The 22310-nt window shown below is 41.3% G+C and overlaps 1 protein-coding gene across 1 annotated transcript in view; it reads left to right on the top strand.

Moving 5' to 3' along the window:
- CADPS (calcium dependent secretion activator) overlaps positions 1–21667 on the top strand; it is a 461279-nt gene extending 439612 nt beyond the window's left edge. The window contains 2 exon segments of the mRNA XM_033131706.1: positions 17060–17164; positions 20439–21667. Of these exon segments, the coding sequence (XP_032987597.1) occupies positions 17060–17164; positions 20439–20618 (285 nt within the window). The 3' untranslated portion in view covers positions 20619–21667.
- The last annotated feature ends 643 nt before the right edge of the window (positions 21668–22310 follow it).

Here is a 22310-nt window from a genome sequence, read left to right as displayed (position 1 = left end):
GAAAAGAGAATAAAATTAATCCAAGATGTCCATGGCGTAATACTATTTTCTGCCCTCAGCTTCTCTTTTTATAAACTTGAGACACTCAGCCTAACAGTCCAACACAAACAATGGCACGCTCAAAAACAAAAAACAAACAAACAAAAAACCCAGACCTGGGGCATCCCTTAGTCCCTAGGAGAGCGCTCCAAATGAGTCTTCAGCCTCACGCATCATATTATTATTACATCTAACGTGATCATAGCCAAATCGTTGTCTTGGGCACAGTCCCCCTTTTCCCCTCCTTTTGGGGGGAGCGAAGTGTTGGGAGGGGCAGGGGAACCAAGCCAATCAAAGTTAAAATGAAGTCTCTTTCTAGCAAGACTACTGTCTATAACATGTTGTTCCTTATAGAAAGTGGGATATGGTGGCATTTGCTTGATTAACTTGCTCGACAAAAGTGACAGCTGCTGTGGGTGCATGCGGATAAGCTGCACGGCACAGTTCCGCCTTTGTACATCTGTCAGCAAAAAGGGAAGAATAAAGAGTGAAAAGAGACAAATTGGTCCCAAAAGACACTCCATTCACGTTAGGAGGTTCGCCCCATTCAGGCGCTTGCTGTGAGCCTCAAGTACTGACAGCTTATTCAATTTCATTCACTCTTTCGAATGAACCCACAAGTGTTTAATTTCTTATTCTGTCGCTTCAAAAAGGCGGGGGGGGGGGTTAGAGAGGAAGGGGGAGGGAGGCTTGTGGACGGGAAGCATTAATGGCAAGGCAGGGTGATCCAGGCCGAATGTATTAACTCATGGCTAATTTACGGTTTAACTCTATGTACTCAGGTCCAAGACCCATCTGAGTGCTTCAGTGGGGGACCTGATGCAGACTCCTTATCTCTGGCTGGTGGATCCAAAACCATCTGTAGGCATGGAGGGCACCGGGCAAGGTCGAATGTGTCTTGCCTAAGGACAATGGTCTGAGGTTAATGCCTTTTCCAGAGATGGGGTAGCAGGCTCCCCAGGATGAGGTTTGGGTAAGCAATCGGGCAACTGTGGGGATTTCTTTTTGCTTCCCAGAAAGGGGTGAAAAGATAGTCACATGTAGTGAGAAGTAGTAAGAGGGGAATATGGTTTCCAGAGATTAAAAATAAAGCAAGAGGAAAGGGCGCCATTGGGAGGCAGATCCCAGCTGTACAAGGGGAAAACACACGTTAACTTTTTAAAAGCAGCACTTTGTCTTTTCCTCAGCCTTGCACCCTGGCATCAAACCCAATTTCTGGCCTTTTTTAAAGGGGCAGTTGCTGTGTACACCCAGTGTCTCCTGCTAGGAGTTTGAGAAGCCTTCGCCAGTCCACATGTGCTGCTGTGCTCTGCCTGATCTCCTGCCTTCCTTTCTCCTGTCTTCATGGCACTCTGCCTTCTGTTTTGAAACCCAACATTTCCTTCCAGCTCCTGGGCCAGCATCGAGTACCGTCCCTGCACCCAAGCCTTCTTTGTTGGCTGTTTTTTGGAAACCACTCAATGCCGTCTCTGGCTCCTAAAAAGATCACACCCTTTCCTTACGAGAAATCATTCCCCATAGAGCCCAGCTTCACTATGTTGATATAGATCTAATTCTAAAGTGCGTGGAGGACTTTTTAATTTTAAACTGGACCCAGTTATAGTTGTTGGCTTTTGCTGCCTTGGTATTCAGAGCTCTGGACCATGCCTCCTGGGTGGTATTTTTGTGTCCTTTCATCATCTGAGTGGCTTGACCTAAAGTGGTTACCTGTTTACCTGAACATTTTCCATGCATAGCATGGAAATTACGTGAATGTACACATCGTGTTGTTTTTATATTGAGGGTAGGATTAAAACGACCTTGGCCAGGAAAACAACTCCCTAAAGTACATGTGAGTTTTCATGCATAAAAACTTCAACTTTGACTCACCAAACTCTTATGATTCATGACTACAGAAAGTTTAATACGTGCAAATTATGAAATTAGCCCTAATGTGATTAACCAACCCTGTTTTAAAAAGACAAAGTTGGCACTCCACTTTATCTTTCCGTTCTGTACATGAGCTACAATCCTTATTTTAGAGTATGATTTCTATAATCATTTCTATATGGCATGCAAATTTCTTATTCAGTGGCTTACGTCAATCGGCTTGTGAATTAATGCAGTTAACTCTAAATGTAGTTTCAGTACCTAAGAAGCAATCGGGGGTGGGCAGATGCTGTTCGTGAATAATCTGAGTTCAGTTCATAGGATGAATCCTTCTCCTACCTCTGAATCCTTGTATGCATATCAGAGAAGACTTTTCAGATAAATTATTCATACTTCTCTCATCGGTAATAGGTGGTAAGATGTGCCACCAAAACTAGAATTATGTTTTCAGCATAATTGAGCTTAAAGTGATTGAGTGTGAATTTAGATTGTAACTACCACACATTTTCTCAAAACAGTAGGGTCCTTTGAGAGGACTGAGGCTAAAGGCATGGGGGTCCATTTTCTCAATGCGCAGGAAGGCCCGAGGACTAAATCCCCGACATATCCAGAGAAAAATAGGCCCCAGAAAAAAAGGTATTGTTCACCACGGTCAGTTTCTTAATTCCCAAACTGCACACCTGCCCGGGCAGCCCAGGTGGCAAACAAGGCTCGTCAGAAGCTGATGGGGCTTATCCACACTGGGCTCATTATTTATGTCTCTTAGAGAGAGAAATAGTCTGAACTGAGAAAATCCAGGTACATAAGAGAGCCGTTTCTTTTCTCTTAAATATCACAGTTCCTCGGTCCGCTTGCTGAAAGTTAGGTGTCAGCCTCTGACATTTGCTACAAAAACTTGTCCACTTAACAGAAGTCACAAACTGGAGTTTGCCCTGATTTGCTGTGAAAGGGTCCTGCCGACCAGCCAGGGGGCCTTAGAACAGCTGGTATTGGGCCCATGTTCCACCTCTCACTCAGGGTTTGACCACTAGGAGTTACATTTTTATTCAATCACTTCGATGCCCAGCGGTTTCGGACATCATATTGTGTACAAGCAAGCACAGATCTAATTTTGATACCTAAATTGGATTCTTTCTTTCAGGACAGCAGGATTTCAGCGGCTAATCAACAGAGATAGAAGAGAAAGGTAGACTTCACTATTTGGGTTCCTTAAGTTCAGAGGTGGAAGGATTTTTCAGGAAGCCATGCCTTCCTCCTCGTTTAACTTGATATTAAGTAGAGCATGGGGTTATAGGAAAAAATTCTTTATTTAGAGAGCCCGTGAGCTGCAGGATTTCTGGGGAGCCAGAAGCAGGATCAATATAATGAAAAATTAAAAGCCACTTCATTACATATGGCTTATTAAATTTCCTTTTCTCTCCTTTTCATAGAGAAAAATTCATATAAATATTCTATGCTATAGAAATGTAAAATGGGATTTAAAAAGTAACTACTTCTTGAGGTTGTTAGTAGAATTAAATAAGTTTATTTCATAGAAACTGCTTAGAATAGTACCTGGCACATAAGTGCTCACTAAATATTTACTCGTTATATTTATTACTTTCATTGCTAATTTTTTAACTTTATTTTATTTATATCATTATTATTATTATCGCTAATTGTTTATTATTAATGTCACTATAGAACTTTTTTCCAAAGTAAATTTAATAGGACGTAAGTACCCTAAAAGATACTAACAGGTGGCTCATGAAAAGTGGCTCTTTAGTCAAATGCGTTTAGTCAAATACAAAGCGAAGTTAAATGAGTTTGTTGTTTTTTTTTTACCTCAGGACTTCTCAGAGCGTTTAATATGTTAATGTAACCCTATGAAGTTGAATCGCCAATAGTATTTAGAGAACTATACAATATGCACGTATGGATTCATATGCATATTCACAGGCCAGCAAAAAACACAAAGCTGGAAAAGTTTATGCTAGTGTTACTTTTATTGCCTTTTAAAAACTGGCAATCAAAAGCCTCTGGGTAGTAGTTCTGTCTTTTCTGCATTTAGCCCCAGTGATATGATAAAATAGTAAACATTCCCCAGGAAGAGCCTCTAATTTCCCTCGTCCCGAACTTTGGAGACGTTAGGTAGCGAGACGCTGAGGCAGCGTACACCGCCTGCACCGCAGCTGGGAGGCTGCGGCCTTTGATACACACATGTTCTTTTCTTTTTATTGGGCATTGTTCTGTGTCTTCATAACGTGTTTCAAGGCATCCCACAGCCTCGCATCCACACATTTCAGAACCACCTTGGATTCAAAAGGTGAAAGCGCCTTACCTCAAATTTTCAAAACAAGTGATTACCCAGGACAAAGACAGGAGCAGCCTCTCTCGGGAGCTTTCCAGTCCAAGTCTATGTCATTATTTAACTAAATAAAAAGACACAAACTCTTCGGCTTGGTTCAGCTGGGCTGGGAGCCCCGCGATAAGAGGTCACTGGTGTGAGTTACTATGGTAATTGAGCAGTATCAGCAATAGTTTTGCTCTCATGAGCATTAAAGCACATAATAATAGGCAAACAACAGTGGTTAAAGCAAGCAGGTAGGATTACTATGTTCTTTTGTCAGAAGTATATAATGTCTCGTAGTCAGTTTTAAAGACTTCTCAACCCCCAAATCCACCCCACCGTCACCTGCTGAGTAATTTTGTATGCTTAATCTCCTGCCCTCAACTCCAAGATCTCTGCTAATTTGAGGCAAATGGGTATTTCTGACATTAAATAGGGCGGCAAGGAAGCTCTGACCTAGAAAACCTGCATTCTAAAGCACTGAGAAAAATATTCTTTCAACAATTTGGTTAAGATTTTGAAGGACGAGGAAGGGAGAAAAATAGCTTTCACTGCAACAGGAGGTTGCAGCCTCCCAAGGAAGGGTTTTTGCAGAACAAGAAAAAAAGAAAGAAAGAGAAACTTGCAGAGCATCCCCACTCCCAACTTCCCGCATAAAACTTGTCACTTCGCATTGCCATCCGCTACCCCAACAATAATCACTCCGTGCCTATTGCTAATTGCAAGCACAGCTGAGGCCCAGCGGGGGGCCCTTGCACAGTCTCAGGCCTTTATACGAGGCTCAATCTGTTGTATGGCACTTGTTCACACACAAAAAAACTACCAGCAAAGGCAGAAAGAGGCAGAGTCACAGGTTTCTTGTAATCCCTCTGCCTCCCCGCTGACAGCCCAGCCCTGGAAGCATTCCTGGTTTTGTCCTCCTCTTTACAAAATCTGAAGTGACCTTAAGCTACGAGCATGTCAGCTTTTGAATGTCGAGTTGCCGGCTTCTTCAGGTGCATTAAGGAGCAAGGGGGGGGTGGGCTACATCTGGCTTCTGCGTGTCTGTTTGCAGCACCCCTGGGGCGAGCTGTGGCTTCCTGTAACATGTAAAATATGAGTGTGAACTCAGAGTTCATGGCAAGGAACAGGAGGTCATGCCTCCATTCAGTTCTAAGTAAAGAAACTGGGAGTTTGCAGATGTTTTTCTGTATGTGTAATGACACCACCCCCCGCCCCAGCCACCGAGCAACCGAGCGCCGTTTTTTGATAAAATGTGCCACAATCAGTGTGCTACTTGCAGATTTATTCATATCAATTTTTGCAATTTATATATTCAGAGACAAGATTGCTATTTCGGCAACTTTATGTTGGATGTTGTATGTTTGCATCTAGAGAAAGAGGGAAAAACGTATGGGGCGGGGAGGGTGGGCAGAGAACGAAAAGAAATTAAGTCTGTTCCTGGAGCCACCAGCTGGGGTGTTGTCAAGGAGACAAAGCTTTGGACAGGAGGGTCTGTGTCTGTGTCCCCCTTTTGCCCAGTGATCACTTCCTACCCAGGCTTGGAGGTGGCGAATTTATTGCTTCTGGCCCAGAGGAAGGCCCAGTAATGGCCATCGCGAGGAGGAGAGTGGGGTTGGGAGTGGTGAGGAAAATCCCTCAGTAGACAAGGCCCACCTGAAGAAAAGCCTTCTCATCTGCTCTGGAGGTCAAGAACAGGCAGGCCCAAGAAAACCCTTGGCATGGGCCTCCATGGGGGCCTGGCAGGGAGTGCCCAGCCCTTCCTGTCCTCCTTGCCACCCTCTAAGACGGCAAGGGGATTAAGCCTCCTGTGAAATTCCCACTCGCAGAAATTTCTCTTCCCAACCCAAAGCCTCACACTGTATTTTCTCCAAAGGAGGACATTGGTGGAGCGAACACAGAGATTAATCCTCCTTAGCCTGGGGAGTAAACGCTCCTCAGTATGGCAGTGTTAATTGCCGAGCTTGGTGCAAAGATCAGTTTGAAGCATTGAAGAAATACATGATTTTTATTAGTATAACTGTTCCACGTAGGAGTTAGTTCTCAGCAAAGGGCGAAAGCTTTGCCTGGCTCGCATTATTAGCCTAATTCTACTTAATTGTTTCCTAAAATAAGGGCTTCCTGAACACATATTCCAAACCTTAATAAGTCTGTTGTGGTGGGAGTCGTTCTGGATGGAAAGCTGCTGCCTTTTTGGGCAGAGGGAACTGGGTCTCAGTGCTGAGTGCTGCTTGATCGGATCTGTGCTTGGAAAATCGGGGGGAGGAGGTGGGTAAGGGGAGTCTCTGTGAAAACATGAGGTAACGTGTCACACAGTGTGAAAAATGCATCCTTTTTTGTTGTCTGGACTCAATCCTCAATGCGGATTCTTAGTCCTTGTCTCTGGGCTTCGTTGAATTCTATTTCACAGATTTAGAAATGTTGGCCCCGTGGCATGTTTTAAATAAACCAAATAAATGACTGAGCAAATGCTACCGGATTTGTTCTTTGTTCTTCACAGTCTCAAAACTCGGCCTTGAGAAACTGCCTCAGTCCTAGTATTAAATGAAATGCCCATGTTCATCTTACAAGGAATTTTTTTGGCTTTTTATGAAATATGGTTGAGTGTTCCATATTAAAATGTGTACATGGCTACATAACCCAGCTTTCTTTTCAGAACGGGAAGTGATGTTTCATTCCCCATCTTTTTGTTATAATTGTGATAAAATGAACATAACATAACATGTACCATGTCAACCATTTCAAAGTATACACTTCAGTAGTGTTACATTCACGCTGTTGTGCAACCCAGCTCCAGAACTCTTTTCATCTTGCGAAACTGAAACTCTATATCCATTAAACAATAACCCACCTTTTTCCCTTCCCCAGGCCCTGGCAACCACTTTTCTATTTTCTGTTTCTATGAATCTGACTATTCCAGATAACTTATATAAGTGAAATCATACAATATTTGCCCTTTTTTTCCCCTGGCTTATTTTAGTTTGCATACTATCCTTAGGGTTCCTCCATGCTGTACCATGTGACAGGATTTCCTTCCTTTTAAGTCTGAATAATATTCCATTGTGTGTATACAGAGGGTGCCAAAACAACATATACACATTTTAAGAAAGGAAAAAAATGTATTTAAATTGTAATAATATATACCGATAACGAAAGATGAATATGTCATGTGTATATATTTTTTTGGCACCCCGGTATATCACACTTTGTTTATCCATTCATCTGTCAATAGACACTTGGGTGACGTCCACCTTTTGGCTATTATAAATAATGCTGCAATGAACACGGGTGTGCAAATATCTCCTCAAGAGTCTGTGTTCAATTTTTTTGCATCTATACTCAAAAGCAGAATTGCTAGATCTCCATCTTTTTATGATAGCACTTACTTAGGTTGTGGAAATAGTGGAAGAGTGGTATTTGTATTTGGGTGAAGATAGCATGTACAGTTGAAAACTCCCATTAGTGCTTCTGCTTTCCCATCATATGCCTGCCTGTCTTTAGGTATGTATCTATGAATTCATTTTTGACTTAGTTTTCTCATTCAGAGATGGTAAACTATTTCCAGCAGTATCTAAGAGTATTAGGAAAGAAATCCTTTCAGAGACCATCCCATCTCCTTGCAGGTAACCATCCACCATATTGAAACATAGGTGTTGGACCGGATACAAGGGAATTTGTGACTTGTTGGGTTTCATACAGTCTGATTGATTCAGAAGCAAAAAACCTCATTTCCAGTCTGGTTTTGGCTAGCGTGGATAGCTTACTGAGATTGCCAACAAGTTAATCAAACCATTTAAAAAAAAAAAAAAAAAAAAAGAACGTGCCTTCCAGAGAGAGACCCTTGTGATCTAAGCTTTGAATTAAACTCTCCTTCTTGATTTGTTTTCAGAAAGGATCCTTCAGGACTCTTCCTTCCCTTGTATTTTCCCCCAGACAACTCATCGTGATAGGACTGACCTGGGTTAGAAGGAGGCAACGCATTAGGTCAGGGGTCCAAGTATCGTTCATCATCTTCATCATTCATGTGAAATCTCAATGCTAAAGATGCTTGTTGTTGGATATGTCTCCACATTTCTGGTTTAGAGAGTTGAAATTTGGTCTTGCATAGATAACTGCTTATTTTAATAAAAGAATATTGAGGTATTATTTGGGCCCTTTCTAAGGACGTTAAAATAATATTTGCTCCCAAATGCTAAATTCTAGACATGTTCCTATAGTAGAAGCAACAATTTTAAGCAGTAACGATTTAAATCAAGATTCAAAAATTATTATTGGTTTGTACCATCTCTTACTTTATGAGAGGAAGCTAAAGGCAAAAGTGTAGCTACATCCTCTCCGTACCAGGTTACAGATAACTATAGTCTCTGGAACCGTGGTTTTCAGGAAGGCGCCTCTGATTGCTCCATCAGTCTGGACTGCATCACATTTTCAGGGGATGCAATCCAGAGTTTAGAACCTTGAAGAGCCACAACACTAGGAAAGTTTTGCAAAGACTTCCGTGGAATGGAGTCTTAGGCATCCGAAGAATTACAGATGTTGGGAGAAAAAAAACCACCCTCAACCATAAAGGACCTTTGGTACAGCCTGGAAAGTCATTCTGATTATCGGTCTGTATCCTCTGATGTTGGTGTCTGGTTATTTTTCATGTCTTTGAGCTTTGAGCTGAGCGTCCTGAAGCTGAGACTGGGAAGTACCCATTTCTAGGAGCAGGTGTAAATCCTGAATTACAATAACACTCAAATAAGGCAGATTTCCTCTTTCAACTATGTACCCATTTTTAAAAGCATCCAGATGATATGCCCTTTTAGAAAGTGTTTATTCAGCTCTTGGGGGGCTTTGATAAATCCTGAAACTTGCCTGCAGTCCTTCAGTGCTTTGGCCTCTGGACATAGGTAGCTTGGAAATGCCAAGGTTTCTTAGTCAAACCCTGTCTGCATCTGGATTAGAACACCCAGACAAACCAGATCCTTGGTAGTCCTCACACCTGAGAGACGGGCTGTGGAATTGGGGCTTAGGTTAATGAAGCTATGGGTACTTTGGTAGAAGTGTAAAGAAACCGTGGATAATGCTTTTCACATGCTCTTAAATTACCCAAATTATAAGGAAGAAATGTGCATTGAAAGCTTCAAATGTAAAAGATTTTATTACAGTATTTCAATATAGTAATTTAAATAGGTTGTGGGTTTTTTTTCCCTAATTATAACCCACTTTTGTAATAAAAGACAAAGCAAAGAACTTAGTCACATGGGTGTGGTCAAAGTATTATCTTCCTCTTTGACTGCTTGCCAACAAACAAAATGGCCTTTCTTCATTAAACAGTCTAGGTAAGGTGCTGAGGCAATTTCTCTGATGTGTGGTTGTGTTGAGTTGGAAAGAGGGTACTTTCCAAAGAAAAGATAAAAATTCTCTAGCGTTCACTATGTTTCTTCAGTCCAGAAACATAGGTTGGTTACCATGAGGTTACAAATTGCCTGTTTGCTCTGACATTTTTAAAAGAATGGAGGCAGTTTGGAAAGATTTGCACAACCTTGAATAGCTCATACTGAAGGAGATGTGTTTTCTTATTTGTGAAGTAGGGTGGGATAGCATGGTTCAGATAATTACATGGTTATTACTTAGTATGTGCCTGGTGCTGTTGTAAACACTCCACAAATATTAACTCATTTACCCCACAATAACCCTAAGTAGTTTTTATTATTAGCCCCATTTAAAAGATGAGAAAACTGAGGCACAGAGAGGTTCACAGATTTATGAAGATTCAAACATGGAGAGGCCTGGTTCAAGTCCATTCTCTTTGCCACTAGGCTGCACTGCCTCTCAGCCCCTTGAGTCCAGGCTTTATCTCTTGCTAGCTGCTAGACCACTTTACTTCCCTGAGTTTCAATTTCCTCATCTGTGAAGTGAGAGTATGGATGATAATAAAGACTCAACTGTTTAGAGTTTAGCCATGAACTACCCAGGCATTTAGTGCTTTGCCTGCCTGGCATGTATGGCTTGAGCATGCCAGTTTCAAAGGAAATACGTATTTAGAAATGAACTAACGATAGAACGTATATTCTGTGAGTTTCAACTATCATTCATGCTTAGGATATATTGGACTGAGTCACAAGTTTTAAGTCAGAAAAGGTGCGTAAAGTTGTGTGTTTGTGCATGGTGTGTGTGGTTATTAGTCCTTAGGCCAAATACCATAATTTCTAAAAGAGCTCAAATTTACGATAGTGGGCTAAATATTACCCTCAGTTATAGGCATGGGGAAACATGTCTTGTTAGGAGTATGTATATATGTGCGTGTGTTTTGCTAAAAGTGATACACTACGGCATGCATGCTATTTTTCAATAAAATTTTTCTTTAGAAAATAAAGCAACACACAAAGAGCTGAGTTTTGCACTAGACGATTTTCATTAGATTGTTTGAAATTGCTTCTCTTATACTACTTCTTTAACTTCACATGAAAACGAATTTCCCCAAGGCTCTACGATTTTACTATCACTACTCACTGAAAAATTTAAAGCTTATGATGCATAATTTTCAGAACTGAAATGTTCATCAATGTTAGAACTTTTGTATCTCCAAAACTCTGTTAGGAAAATTCAATCCATCGTGATAAAGGCAACATTTCTAGTTGTATTTCTTCTTGAAAACTCAAACTATCCAGTGAGAACTTTCTCACTTTCTCCCAGTAGCAATTGCTGAGTTACCAACCTAAAAGAAAATAAAAAGAAGTCAGGCAGGGCTACAGGGGAGAAGAAAAAATATGTTCATTCTAACTGAGAAATAGCATCCCTCATCCCCATCTAACTTTTCCAATTATTTCCCTGAAGAGTCCGTCATGGTTGACTCACCCATCAATTCCTCGAGGCTATTGAGTGGTTTTCCATGGGAATATCCCTGACTCCCCACACTTAGCTTAGCAACTTTCTAAGCCCATAAATAGTAGAATCTTTTCAACCCCAAGCGAAGCACAAGCTCAGGCTCTGAGACAGGTTCAATAGCATTATCCTGCCCACACACTTCTCCTTTGAGAAGCTCAGAGCTGAATGACTTTGTTGAGGAAACGCCTGGAACTAGAGCTGTTTCTATATAAACAATCCATTACTTTTTTAAAATTATTGAATTGAATAACAGGCTACTTGTTATTTAACTTATCTATGTCCCTTTTTTTCCCCACAGGGCTGTTAATAGTGTCACCGTCATACGAGGTCAGCTTGATAATTAAACTACGTAATGCTCGTAGAATGCAGTGCATGGTGTCTGCTCATTGTAAGGGCTCAGTATTCAATGACTCGGTAGCTTTTTTTATTGTGTGTGTGTGTGTGTGTGTGTGTGTGTGTGATTTAGAGACCCTGTATGAAATAGTACTTTGTTTAAAACAGTAGACTCTGAAGTCTTATAGAATGGACTGGACTGAGAGGGGTTGAGTAAGTTAAGGGGATAAGTTACCCTGGTGACTAGTGAGTACAGAAGCACAGTGAATAGTTCTAGCTCCTTTCTAGCTCTGGGCCTTGTTTCCATTGCCACTCATGTGTAATATATGGCTTGCTCTGAAAACAAATGAATCACTAACAGTAAGGTCTCTTTAGGGTATCAAATTAACATCAAGACGAGGGGTCAGGAATTTAGACTCATCTAGATGGAGATGGCCGTGATCACTGTAGCAATGCTCTCTCTTGCTGATTAGGGATTATCCAAATCTAACTGAAAGTCCATTTTCTGTGAACTTATTGGCCAATGAGATTCAAAGGATTTACAACTCCATAGCCATTCCGAGAGTTAAAGTTTCCAGGGGAACTGTGAACCTACAGGTGGAGACTAGAGAGAGGTGTGTGAGTCACTTCTCAGATGGAAAAACTGGGGAACTTCTCAGTTCCAAGAAATACAGTAAGCAAGATAATTGATATTTTCATACAACGCTTAAAAAATCAAAATCAATGCGAAAAATCCATGATGAACCAAATGTCAAAATGTTAATTATTAGTATCATTAATAATTAAATATTAATAATAAATAGTCAAGGCAGTATCCCATTCTGCACTTGCAAGATCCTGCCTCACTTGCTTCACTCTATCCCTGGCTGTAATGAACCCTGATGTTACAGAAGAGACATTGTTGTTATATGTAAGGATTTTTTTGCTTGAAGGCTGTGTGTTTGCAGGGCAGAATGTGTGACCTGAGTGTCTCTGCCTATTAATTACCTCAGTTTCTACTAGAAATAAATCAAGAAAATTCATTTGTGTTGTATATTGAAAGTATTTATATCTGTTATATTTCTGAGAGTAATAACTACAATAGTGGCTAAATTTTATTGAATGCTTACTACGTGACAGTCACTCTGCTAGACACTTGACGTAATTATTTCTTTTAATGCTCAGAGGACTCCTACAAAGTAGGTACTGGTATTAAGCTCAAGAGGAAACAGAGAGTTGGAGAGTTAAGTAGCTTGCTTGAGCCTACCCAGCTAATAAGGAGCCAACCCAAGCTGATGGTGTAACTTAACCACACAGGGCTGGAGAAAGCACTCATTATGTATCTGAATGCTTTTCATCCAATGTGTGATGTAGTTTAAAACATGCTTTCTGCACCCAGGACGATGGTGCAGGTTTGGGTGCTGACCTACCACAAACCAAGTTGACAACAGAACTGCACTGCTCAGAGCTACTCGTATGTCCTTGGCGACGTCTGCGTACAATTCCAGAGATACTCGAATAGGAATTATTTCCTCCACCACATGGCTTTCCCTGGTCTCTTGCTCTGCTTTCTCCCTTGTTTTGTGGTAGTTCTTGTGGGGGCGTGGAAGGGAGGGAGAGAGAGAACAGAGGGGAGAGATGACGGTGACGGTAATAAAGATGATGGTGGTGGTGGCAGCATTTATTGAGGCTTTGTCATGTGCCAAGTACTGTGCTGTGCTGAGAGCTTTATTAGCATCACTTCATTTTGTCATCATAAAGCCTCTGAAAGGCTAATTAATCCCCATTTTCTGATCAGGAAACTGAGTTTCTAAGAATATAAGTAACTTGCCCCAAAGCACAAACACAGACAAAAGACAGGTAAGGCCTATGCTCTTAATGACTAATTGGACAAAGGAAGAGAGAAGAAATAAGTGGCAGTTTCAGATCAGCCTTCCAGCTCTTCTGAGAGGCTTCAGAACTGACTTCTGCGATGGCAAGGTTCCCAGCTTTCTGCAGGGCCTTGGTATCCTGCAGGCCAGGGCTATGATGGGCGTCCTTTTTGGTCCCAACTCCAAAACGCCAGAATTCTCCCCAGAGGGCACTTTAAATGTGCCTAGGATACTGGGGATTTTATTTCTCCAGGATTAAAGTAACCTTACTTAGGAAGTTTCTAATTGAGATGCCTGAATTACGGGCAGGCAGTAAAGGAGTCATGGTTACACTTAACTACTTAGTATATGTCATCGGCTCACAATTTTTATTCCTAAGGGTTTAGAGAACATTTTACCAAAATGTTAGTGCCCAGGTATTAGGCTATCTAGGGAAAAGGCATCTCTGAACCAAAGAGAAAACAGAATGGAGAAAACTAAAAATGTTTTCTTAATTTCCTCTTTTGAAGAATCATTACAAATCTGCTCTATTAGCATTCATCTCAAATAAAGCAAACCTGATTAATGAGCACTGTAAGCTGCATGAGGAAACCCAAAAACAACCCAGACACCCAGGAGTCTGCTGCTAAATGTTTAACAACTGGCTTTCTGGAAGGAAGAATGCCCTGGCTTGCAGTGTTAGCCAGCTTCCCTGGTGTAAAAACTCCCGCCCTGGCCTATTTCTGCTTATCAGTGTGCTGCTGTCGCTGAATGTGGAGTCTGGAAGAGAATCGCAGGATCGGCTCTCGTGGCCAGCGCACTATCATGATAGCCACTTAAGGAGGAGTGATTAGATGGCAAACTAGTTCAGCCCTGTGCCTAATCCTGGAAAACTGCCCCTCTGGACTCACTGGCTGTGTGACCTTGGGCAAGTCACTTCACCTCTCTGGGCCTTTGTTTCCTCCTCTACAAAGGATAATATGAAAGATCCCTTTCACCTCTAACATTTTAAAGTTCTAGGAGGCAGTGAGTGACTCCTGCTTTCTCCAACATCCAAATGCCTTTAAGCGCCTTCCTGGAAAACCAAGTTAGCACTGTGCTGCATCCAAAAGTGCCGCCAATTTCATCTACTGAGCATAAGGTTTGGAAAGGAGTGACTTCTCCCTTTTGCCTCTTTAAATGTGTAGCCAATGGGGCATCATACAGTTTTTACACTTCTTTTGCTAGGTGTGAGATCCAGGAGGAAAAGCATGGATGTTCCAGAGCTTTCGTGTTCTTCGGGGGTGGGAATCTGTGAATGTGATATGCGGATCCATTGCTGTGTGCATTTCCTACCTCTCTACCCTTTCAGCAGCAGAGAAAGAGTACTGATAGTATTCTACCTTTCTGTTTTTATTTTTTACTACCCAAAAGCCATTTACAAGAATGGGAGCTACTTATATAAAACCGGGCTGGGGGGTCGTTGTTTTTTTCCTGAAAGGTGGCACGTCTCTCAGCAAAGAGAAAAAGGCATGTTGCACAAGGCTTGCTGGCAGTGATAGAAGCCAGCGCTGGTTCGCCTGTCATCACAGCCAAAGCAAAATGCCACCTCTGCCTAGAAGCCAGAGTGCCACATTCCTCTTTTGTGTCCCTGAGACGCACCTATCATGAGGCCCTGGGCTTATAGGTTTGGCCAGGAGGTCATCGGGTTCCTTGAAGGTCATCTTCCAACCCCAGGCGGGGGGATGAGGAGCTTGCTCATAACTCTCAAAACAGATTATTTGAGCCCTCAGATTGCATGTCAGACACAGCCAGGAAATATGGAATCTGAGGCCTGGGGGGAGCACAAGAGCGCCCCCAGTTGCCGAGAGTGAGGCAGGGCTGAGGAAACACCAGTGATCCAGTGGGAGCCCTGTCCCAGGCCCCTTCTTAATCAACCCAGATCTAGTGGCAACAAAAGCTCCAGAATCCCAAGGCAGGAGGTGCCAAAAACACCCCCCAGCAGCCCCCACTACTCCCCGCTCCCCCCAAAAAAAGTTTCAGTAAAATGTTCTCACTCCTAGAGGGGAAAACCTGTCCATGCCTGAAGCAACTTGACCTGGGCAAACCCCCTCCCTCCATGGAGTGAACTGCAAATCTCAAGAAAAATTCCCCACCCCACCGCCTGCTCCCTGGGGAGGGACAGAAGGTTCCTAAAACTGACGGTTTCGCCTCCATGATCTTTAAAAGAGCAGAAGTTGGCTGTGAGGCTGCAGTGCTGCCTAGATTGGGGTAGTGTGGTCTCTGTTTGCGGCTGGGCTCCAAGGAGAGCCACAATTGGCTCTGAGGAGGAAGGAGCCTACAAATGAAAGATTTCGAAGAGGGCTTCCGAACGCCATGGCTGAGACTGTGTGGTTTCTTGCAAGGTGAAACTTGGCAGTTCTACCTTGCAAGTAAAAACCCAAATTAATTTTTTTAAAAGAAATTAAGTCAGAAACAAGGCTTCAGAAAAACTGTGAGTGTTAGGCATAAACTGATTTTGGATGATCTTTAGGTGAGAAAGGGTGGAGTTACCATCGGAAACATGTTTTTATTTATGCTTTTCAAATCCCCACTGGTGTGCAATGTGTGTGCATGCGTGTTGGTTAGCATGAGCGTATGCATCACCTTAATTCTCTAACCACTCTTTTTTTTTTCATCTTTTCTGTGCACAGTTCATATAGATGCCCTATAAATAAATATATAGGTCCATCCACACCTTTTCATTTTATTTGTAAATTGTTTGGTATAAGCGGCAATGCGTAATGAAACCTGGTGAAGTTTAAAAGATTAGATTTTTTTTCATACTGACACTTCCTAACACTGTTCATATGTCTCCGAGTGAGATTTATGAATATATGAGCAGTACTGCAAAATTATACCGCATCCGAGACTTCCGGCACCACAGGGGTGGCAGTCTAAAGTGACACAGCTTCAAGCATTTTTCACAGACAAGAAGCAAAATTTAACCCCCTTAAGGGGAAGTATGATTTCAACAGCTTGAAATGAGCTCATTTGTAGATGTTTTTTTCTCTCATCTTCCATCATTTTTTTGGTGTTAAGATTAAAACAGATTGCACAACCAACGTAAGGGCACATAAGCTGCCCAGAGTACAATTTGGCCATTAAAGAGAAACCCTCCTTCATGGTCTTTAGCTGAACACCCCAATGAGGTAAATGAAAGTCAACTTTGCCCTAAAATTTTAAGTCTCTCAGCCTGATTCTTGGAATCGTCCTTAGCACGAGAGGTCTGCGTCTTTCCAACGGTAAGTAGCCAGGGACATCAATCAGTTCAGTGGAGGAAGCCCCATCTTCCTGGCACCCCAGACAATGACATTAGGACACAAACAATGACTTGACTCTCAACTGAGTAAAATTAACCAATAAAAAGGAGAATTCGAAGAGCAAATGGTGATCTATATGAATTGGTCATACGCGGGATGTCTACAGTAAAGGAGTTTTGTTTTAGATTCAAAGCCTCAACCCATCTCTTTTAGGCTGACCTGGGACCTCGTGATTTTGTGTCAATTAATAATGTTCATGATGTCGGGTGGCTCAGCTGGTAAGAGAGTGGCTCGATCCCCGCATGGGCCACTGTGAGCTGCGCCCTCCTTGGGAGGAAAAATAAATAAATAATAATAATGTTCATGATCCCTACGCTCCCAAATGCTCTTTAACCATTTTGTTTCCTCTTGGAACAGACGAGGGTGCTCATATGGGGCCTGTTCCCTCTCTGCTCTATAAACGCTCCATAATGTGTTGGCTGGAGAACTTTTGTCTCTTTTTTCAGCAATGGTACAACAGCTCCATGAACGTGATCTGCACCTGGCTGACAGACCGAATGGACTTACAGCTTCACATTTATCAGTTGAAAACACTAATTAGGATGGTAAAGGTAAAAGAAAAAATATTCTTCTTTGCAAATAGCTTACTGAAATCCATTTCATTGGCAAGCAGCACAAGTTCCTTAACACAAAGACTATTAGTTTACATATAAAACAAGATGATTTCTAAGATAGTATCTCATACAAGAAAAACCTATGAAATCACTTTGGGATGCACAGTTAGTTACTCAGACAGCAAAGGAAAATTTAATAAAAACGAATTTGATATGTTATCTAGACTGGAAAAACGTTTTGTGTATTTGCTGTGTAAAATACTGCAGGGGCCATGATGCCCTTTGCATTAGACTTTCAAGAGCTGGATTTGGTACCACTGTGCTAATCACATCAATTACCAATTTCATTTATGGTTTAATTAAATAAAATTTTGCCATTATTGATTTAATAGAAATATTTACCTCCAGCTATTTCTAAATATGTCCTGTGATCATTACCAGGATGCAAATCAATATTGTTCTCATAGTTAATTGAAGTAGTTTCTCTTACAATGCATGTATACAATCCAATGTAAAGGCTCACAAAGGTGAGATAACATACCCTGAAAGTAGCTTTTTTCCCTGTTCTTGTGTGTGTGCCTTGGACTAATGATAATTATTTCAGCGTGAAATCTCAGTGGTTTACATGAAATAATAAGATCACAGAAGGGGGTAAATACGTTTTTGATCATTTCAGTTTCCATTTGATGCTTCACCATAGAGGGTTTTAAAACATTCGTATGCCAAAACCTCGTTCAAAGCGCAAAGTCTCTTTAAAAATATTGTAACAATAAAATGTAGCTGAATTTCTGTTTCTTAATTGTTTGCCAAAAATCTGCACCACCCCTGCTATCTGCCACATCACCACCCCCTGCCCCCCGGCCGCCATTTCTTAGTCTCTTTCGGAATAGCACTATTTCATTGACGGTGCTCCTCTACCCCAGTGCTGACTGGAAACCAATTACTGTTCCGTTAAGTGTAATTAAGGAGAATTATTATCATGTGCATTTGATCTCACAAAGAGTCTGCCCAGGGAAGGTTACAGACAGCAGTGTATTGTACTCTGTGGATTTCTCTTAAAAAAGAAATGTATGCACTCAGACTATGGACCCAGCCTAATTTTCATGTATATGTATTTTTTAATTTCAGTTCCTTAAGGCAAGCTCACTAGCCGTTATTGTTTGACCACCTGAATTCCATTTTCTGGGTGTAAATATTCTTTGGGGGAATTTCTGATTGACCCCTACTGAATAGACAAGAAAAGAAGACATTAATTTTAATATTTTAAAATATCTTCCCATTACTGATATTTCCAGATCTGTGTTAGTAGCGTTGGAATACGCAATATTTTATTAAGGAAAAAATATGTCAGAGAGGAGGCTTATTCTGCCAGGAAAAAAAAAAACAAAAAAAAAAAACACAGACAGGAACCACAGGGAAAGGGACACAAACATCACTGCCAAAGGAACACTTTCACTTTTACCCAAAATGGGCCCAGCTTAACTAGCGCCACAGCACAGAGAGACGAAGCAGAATTCACTACCTCTTTACAAAGTACATTACCTAGAGTCTCCTCCAAGGCAAACTTCCAAAGATAATTGGCTCTCTTTCCTGCTTTTACATCCACTCCGTTTATTCAGCAATTCATTCACTATTCCGCAAACATTTATTCATTCATCCAACATGGGGCAAATATTACTTGAGCCCTTACTTGTATATTACAAGATGGAGAATTAAAAAATAACTAGTTATAGTCCCTGTAGGCATTTAGAGTCTAGTTGGGGAGCACACTACTCTGACATAAAGGGGAGAATACTCAATTGCTTTCTACCTTTCTTTTTCCCCATCCTATTCTTGCAACAATTATGTTATACTGAGTGGCAGCAGAACTGATTGAAAAGTACAAAATAAAGCAAGTTAATTATCTGGATATCTGCTATACACCTTACCTAACATTTACTTAGCCTCCTACCTTCCGCATTCAGGTACTTGCCTAGCTCCCTAGGAGAGCCTCCTAGGAGAGCCTTGCATCTCAATCTATAATTCGGATGACATTTTCATTTAGTGTCAAAACCAGATTACTTTTAAGAGGGCAAGAAGATGCTATGAAAATTCATGCTGTCACACGTGTAAACGGGCAAAGGGGACATGTAGTCATCCTATCAATAATCTTATATTATCGGACGTCACTGAGCTGAACTGCATTCACTAGTTACCTCTGCAGTCATGACAACATATAACCTTCACGAGGGGTTGACATTGTGAGTGGTGACACTGAGTTAGATGGGCTACAAAAAATAGAAATCGTGAAGCGGTAGCATTGAAGTACTTAACATTCCTTCTCTTGCCCCCTTAGCAAGTTTCCCATATCAATAGGAGAAACAAACAGCAGAATCAGTAGCTGAAATGATATGCAGTGTGATGAGAAGAGTTGTAGTCAAAGAGAGACCTTTTCCAATAAAATGTTTTACGAAGAAGACAACAGCCAGATGCTTCTGGTCATGTTCAATTAACGCTAAGGGATTTCTAGAAAAACAGTCCGTGGGACACCTAAGGAAATCCGAGAGAAGTCGCCTGAAGGAACAAAGAAAGAATCTGTAGTACAGTGATACCAAACCATTGTTCTTGAAAAAGAGCCAAATTTCTTCCCTGAGACCATGAAGTTGTGAACAGAATAGATACGCTTCTCACCCAAAGAGATGAGAAATGAGTCACATGCCTGCAACATATTGATGAGGCATTAGCGCTCCCTCTTCCCCGTAATCGTTGCTGCGCCTAATAGGTTTCATATACCAACATGCATATGTCTGTCTTGTGGATGAGACAGAGGAATATGCAGTTACAAGCCTCAAAAATACTAAAGACCAGACTGCAACAGAAATCTCTAAATACCATAATCACTGATCCATTATTTATATGTTATAGCCCCTTCCACTGTCTATCATATTATATTATAATAACCTAAGAGAAAGAACCAGACCAAAAAAAAAAAGGAACCAAAACAATTATGGAACATTTCCCTTGACGGAACTGAATAAACACAAGCTTATGTTCTTTGCTTTGTCTCATCTAATACAGTTTATCCTGTCACAATTTCTCATCTTCTGTCATTCAACAAATCTCAGTTTTCAGTACAAGTGAAATCTGAGCATGGTGGCTTTTCATTTGACCATGCTTAAAGTATGACGCTTAGCTGAAGGCCGGTGTTCTCACACCCACCTGGCTGTTTGTCCTTTCCTTTCCCTGCATGGAGATGAAATCTCCCTGACCGCTGAATCTTTTCCCTCCTTAGAAAACCTATAGGGATTTCCGATTGCAAGGGGTCCTGGACTCGACCTTGAACAGCAAGACGTATGAAACCATCCGGAACCGTCTTACTGTGGAGGAAGCCACAGCGTCAGTGAGCGAAGGTGGGGGCCTGCAAGGGATCAGCATGAAGGACAGTGACGAGGAAGACGAAGAAGACGATTAGAACGCTTGGGCCTCGTGTTCTTTAGGACGAGTCCTGTAATCAATGCATGTCCTTAGTCTGTTAGTTAACCCCATTAGGGAATTTTCTGTCAACGACCATGCTCATGAGATGTTTACCAATACAATTGCCATTTTAGCTATGTGGTATCCAGATTAGTAAATGACCTTCGAATCCACCATTTCCTGATCCATGTCTATATGTTTACAAGCAATATGGAGCACCATTCTGTGAATACTGTTCATGGAGAATACATAGTCCTCCTGCGAGGTGTGTCCCTGGTATCAGCAAAGGTAAATGATGCTTCATTCATGTACTGCGTATGTACTGACAGTAAGTGGATGTGAGGGCAAGTACACCAGGTACTTTCACTCCTTTGTTTCACGTATGTGGGTATGTGGATGCCAGTTATTTAAACGAGTACAATAAGTTAATGAAGGCACATGGATCTGCTTTGTCTTTTAAAAAATAAAAGACAAGGCCCCAGCAACTAACTTTGGGTTCTTTCTGTTCCCCTAAAACTAAAAATGAACCCCTGGTGTCCTTGTTAACCTATCCTTTCATTTATCCCATAGAGTTAGCCAAAACGATGGCTACATACCAGTGGATTGATCCTCTTACATTTCCACGGCAAGGGTGGTCCTATCATGACTTAACATCAAGCCCAGTTCAGAGCAACTGTCTTCTGTCCACGTCTATCCTATTACATGTTACATTTTGCTTTTGTGTTTCAATAACTGTGTATGTAAAAAACCTGAATATTTAAATTACAGCCCTAGACTCTAAATGTGTTTATATAATAAGATATGGATATTTCCTTCAGTAGACTGTAACCCTAATTTAAATTATTTTGTTCCACACTCTTTTTTATATCTGTCATCTACATTGCATTTTGATCTGTCACTGCACGACTCTTGGGTCCTCTGCAGAGCTACTTCTTTCTGTGTAAAGTAGTGGGTCCATCTTGCTTTCTGCCTTATATAAAGCCTACAGTTATGAAAGTGTGGAAAACTGTGGCTTCTCAATAAATAACTATTCAAATGTCCTAAGAATATGCTTTTGAGTCTTTTTTTTTCCTCTGTCTCCCTTGAAAGCCAGAACTAAAACGCACAAACCAGGAAGAGATGGGAACGAGGAGGGAAGAAGTCATTTTCTTAGGGTGTTCTTGGAACTGTTGGAGTGGTTTCCTGATGCTTGCCTTGACAAGAGATAGCCCCGAATTTCGTGAATTCAGACTCCACTACTTCAGAATCTGTGGGCATTTGGACATGTTGGGCAGATTACACTGTATTATAGGATAAATAAGGGTTTGCTAAGCAAGAGAGTAGTGTAAACGAGAGAAATGTTTCTCCTGTACGAAAAGAAGGCCAACAAACTGTTTTGAAGCACCACTTTAACAGCAGTGTTTGCATTCAAACAAAGCGTGTGCCAATTATATATGATTCTTATATATTTGTTAAAGCATTTTACAAGATTCTCTAAGATATGGAGCACTCTTCTCCTTCCTCAGGCCTTGGCAGCACTATAATCACCTAGGCTTGAAAGAAGTCAAACATTTTGTGGCCCTATCTGTTTTACTGTGTCTGTCACTAAATCAGGCTGATCTTTCCTTGGGGCTGACTGAGGTTTTAGAGAAATGACTACTTTTCCAATAGGACCAAGTAGAATGCTCACCAGTTGGTCTCTACAAATCAG

The sequence above is a fragment of the Rhinolophus ferrumequinum genome, chromosome 17 (genome assembly GCF_004115265.2).
Source record: "Rhinolophus ferrumequinum isolate MPI-CBG mRhiFer1 chromosome 17, mRhiFer1_v1.p, whole genome shotgun sequence".
NCBI classification, from domain to species: Eukaryota; Metazoa; Chordata; class Mammalia; order Chiroptera; family Rhinolophidae; genus Rhinolophus; species Rhinolophus ferrumequinum.
Note: the sequence above shows the minus strand (reverse complement) of the source record. Positions and strands in the feature narration are given on the sequence as shown.